At 39.1% G+C, this 3665-nt stretch overlaps 1 protein-coding gene across 1 annotated transcript in view; it reads right to left on the reverse strand.

Annotated features, from left to right (window-relative positions):
• The window catches only part of LOC119585100 (importin subunit beta-1-like), a gene marked incomplete in the record, with an annotated part of 14590 nt that overhangs the window by 3605 nt on the left and 7320 nt on the right, over positions 1-3665 (reverse strand). Inside the window, 6 exon segments of the mRNA XM_037933728.1 lie at positions 602-763; positions 940-2239; positions 2344-2554; positions 2681-2854; positions 3207-3332; positions 3447-3629. Coding sequence (XP_037789656.1) covers positions 602-763; positions 940-2239; positions 2344-2554; positions 2681-2854; positions 3207-3332; positions 3447-3629 — 2156 coding nt within the window.

Raw genomic sequence — 3665 nt, forward strand, 5'->3', positions numbered from 1 at the left:
GTCAAAATACAAAAATTCAAAGTCTATTAAGTTATGTTGATCTTTCCTGCCTCTTTAATATCATTATCATTATCCTCACAACCCATTCAAGTATATCTACCTAATACATGTCTTGACTGAACATTTCCAAAAGGGTTTTAAAGGCCTTCTGTAATACTCTAATTGAGCCCTTCAGTCAAAAAGATTAGATCTACAACTTATGTATTGCCCATAAACCTTTCTTTCTTAAATATCCTGAGTGAAAAACTGAAGAGCCCCAACCTTCATTTCCCTCTTCATCCCTTTAAAATGTAAATCTCTTTAAAATCTGTAAGCTAAAACCGTCTGCCAATCCTAGAATTATGAAGGTCCACAAGTTACTTGCTCATTCACCAAGAAATGATAGCCAATCAGTGATTACTTTCTGCATTTTCATACATGTATTTTACATTAAACATAGAAATATGAAAACATGAGCAAGTAATGTATGAACTTTCACATATCCAGTCCATGTGCTTAGCTTAGGAATGTAGACACCTAGAAGAAACATGTTAGTATCCAGAGCCCCATTAAATTACCCCTATACCCACAGCCAACATATCACCTACCTAAGAGTACTTACCAAGTGCTGTTGTTTTTCAAGCGACGGATTTCTTTAGTTGCCCACATTGCAAGGGTTTTTGTCTTCGAAGTCTTGGAGCGTCGGCCTTGAGAAAGTAGATTGGTGATAGGATCAGTCTCCACCAATTGCAGCATGTCTGTTCCAAACACAGAACACAAGTCCCTGAGGTAAGAGAACTTCTGTTAGTATTAAGAGAAATTTCTTAAGTCCGAAAATGTGGGATAACCTGAAAGTATATGAAGTATGTAAAAATGATATAAATGAATATAACAAAAATATTGTTTCAAAATTTGCACAAGCTTTCCAACTAACAGAGTAATAATCTATCCTCAACTCACCCAATCAGACCAGCTGAACTAGCAATAACAGGATCAGATTTTTCATCATCTGTAGCAACGGAAGTGATAAAAGAGATCATGTGGGGCACATGTTGACGCAGGAGCTGTACTTCCTGGTTTGGTGTTGCCCCATCGCCTTTTAAACCCTGAACAATACCAGTATAAGCCTCCAAACAGCTTTCACGTAATTCATTAAGGTAATCCAGCATATCAAAGTCTGAGCGATCTACTTGGGCTTGAGATGCCTGGTGAAGCATTTGAAGGACCACTTCCAAGTATTTGGTAAACTTGGGTCCTAGAGCTAAAGCCATATCGCCAAATACTGAGAGTATGGATGGTTTCACATTTCTGTGAACATTATTATTCCCAAGATTTTCTACCAACATGGACATCAGTTCATCGCAGAAGGGCTCTACTTTATCACCCAGAGCACGGCAGATGTCACCTGTAACCCCCACAGCAGCTGAGCATACAGGATAGTCCTCAACATTCCGTAAGCCCAAAGACAAGAAAGGCTTGAATGCCTCCATGTATTTCAAGAAGTTGTGTCCCAACACCTCGACCAGAGTGGAAACAGCAAGGAGTGCATCTTCCTGCACACCCCCTGACTTGCCCTGAGACGTCTGGAACATTTGCAGCAGAGCAGCCATGATAGGGTCACTGATTTTTGGAGCATCTTCAGGGGTTACTTTCCTTAAGACTGACTGGAGAGTTGCACATAACAGTGACTGAATATCATTCACCTGAACCCTATCACTATGGGACTGAATCTGAGACTCCATGTGCAATACTTGTTGAAGCCTTTCCAGAATTATCATAGTAGTTTTTTGGACAGTTGGATAGCAATCCCTTGGAGAATTCTTCATAAGTTCCATGAGGGCCTCATAGGCAGCATTCCTTAAATTACACTGGTTTCCATCAGCTCGGTCTGTAGTTTGCAAAAGAACATCTACCAAGGGGTCAAAGAATGCAGACAGACAATAGGTTGGTGGCTCGCCATCAACATCTCCAGTATCTGCTTGTTCGTAAGCAGCTTCTGCTAGTGAACTGAGAGCCCAGCAGACATTTGATGCCACCCTTGGTTCTCCCTTCAAGCTGTGAACTAATGCTTCCAGCAATAACTTGAGATAAGTGTCATTGCATGCTGCATCTGGGATTAGTTCACACACTCGACCCAGAGTCCAAGCTGTTGTGTCTCGCACCACTACAGACGAATCACTAAGAGCCTCAATCAGGGTTGGCATTGCCTGTTCCACCATTGGCTTAAGGTTTGTTGGATCAGGGCCTTCCAAAATCGAACCTGTAAAAAGAATTTTCCTTTATTTACAAAGAAAAACAACATTCAATATGTTACAAAAAATACTAGAACTTAAGGGGTTTTATGTAACAAAATTATATACCAACCAAATGCCATTATCGCTGCATCTCGGAGTCTCCAGTCAGTGTGCTTAATATTCTCCTTTACGAAAGGCAGGACATGGGGTACAATATCATCTTCAGTGCATGTCGCAAGAAGCATCACACATACTCCAGCTGCTTTGCAGGGGTTCCACTCATCATCATCATCTGCTTCCTCTTGCTTTCCAAGTGTCATCATCAGTACTGGGACTAGATACTACAAGAAAGAGAAATGTTAAAACTAAAATGTCTGCAAACTGATTTCCATCAAAAACACAGTACAATATACTAAACTGCACAATATAACAAAAATATATATATACCAATATCACAGTAAACATACCTGCAATGCTCCCTTGGCATAGAAGCGAGAGGTTCTCTCTGGGGGACGGCCAAGCTCAGCTGCCTCAGAAGCCTCAATGGCAAGATCCACTTCTTCATCGCACACATTTGACCAGAACTCAATTCCTTGTAGTGCTACTTCATCTATATCACTCTTCATGGCTTCGAGAGTGATCTTTTAAGAAAACATTAAGTTGAGAAACAAAATAAAAACTTTATTTCTATCTTTAGTATGTAACTTTATCTGATATAGTGGCCTTACCTATCTGAGCTTAACAATAGCCAATCACATTTACAGACAGAAATATATCCTAGTACACAAAAGACCATGGGATGGAGTAGAATAATGAAGTTAGAGAGTAAACACTATAACATCCAATTAACTCTTATGGGAGTACTGAATATACAGAAAAACATCAGCAAAATTGAATGCCATTGTCAATTTACTTTTACATTTCAAAATGTCCAACTACAAATGATTCGGGCATTTTGACAATATTTCATAAGTACAATTAAAAGCCACTTACTGCAAACAGTGCAGGTCCCATATAATGCTCCATGTACTGATAATACAGTGACATTATTTTTACCAAACATTGTAGGGCAGCAACTTTAATTTGAGTATTGGTAGATTGGGTTGCTTCACAAACCACCTGCAAAAAGACACACATTATTAAAAATACACTATAGCTTAGTTATGACATGGCTGTACAGGAAACTTATGTAGAACAGAAAAAGTTTTTACCTGAATAAAGCAAAATACCTACTTGCATAATAAAATGTCTTTCAGCATCCCTTTCGAAGTTCTGTTTTGTAAATTCAAGCGAATTAAGAAGTGCCGTCGTTGCTGCGAGTCTAACATGATCATTGGGTTCATCACGCTTCATACCATGGACAATAGCAGTGAGGATATGGTTACTCTGTGAAGCTATGGCATCTGGCTCTATATCCTGAAATGATGAATAAAAACAAAATGTAAATTTAAA

This window comes from Penaeus monodon, chromosome 19 (assembly GCF_015228065.2).
Source record: "Penaeus monodon isolate SGIC_2016 chromosome 19, NSTDA_Pmon_1, whole genome shotgun sequence".
Lineage (NCBI taxonomy): Eukaryota > Metazoa > Arthropoda > Malacostraca > Decapoda > Penaeidae > Penaeus > Penaeus monodon.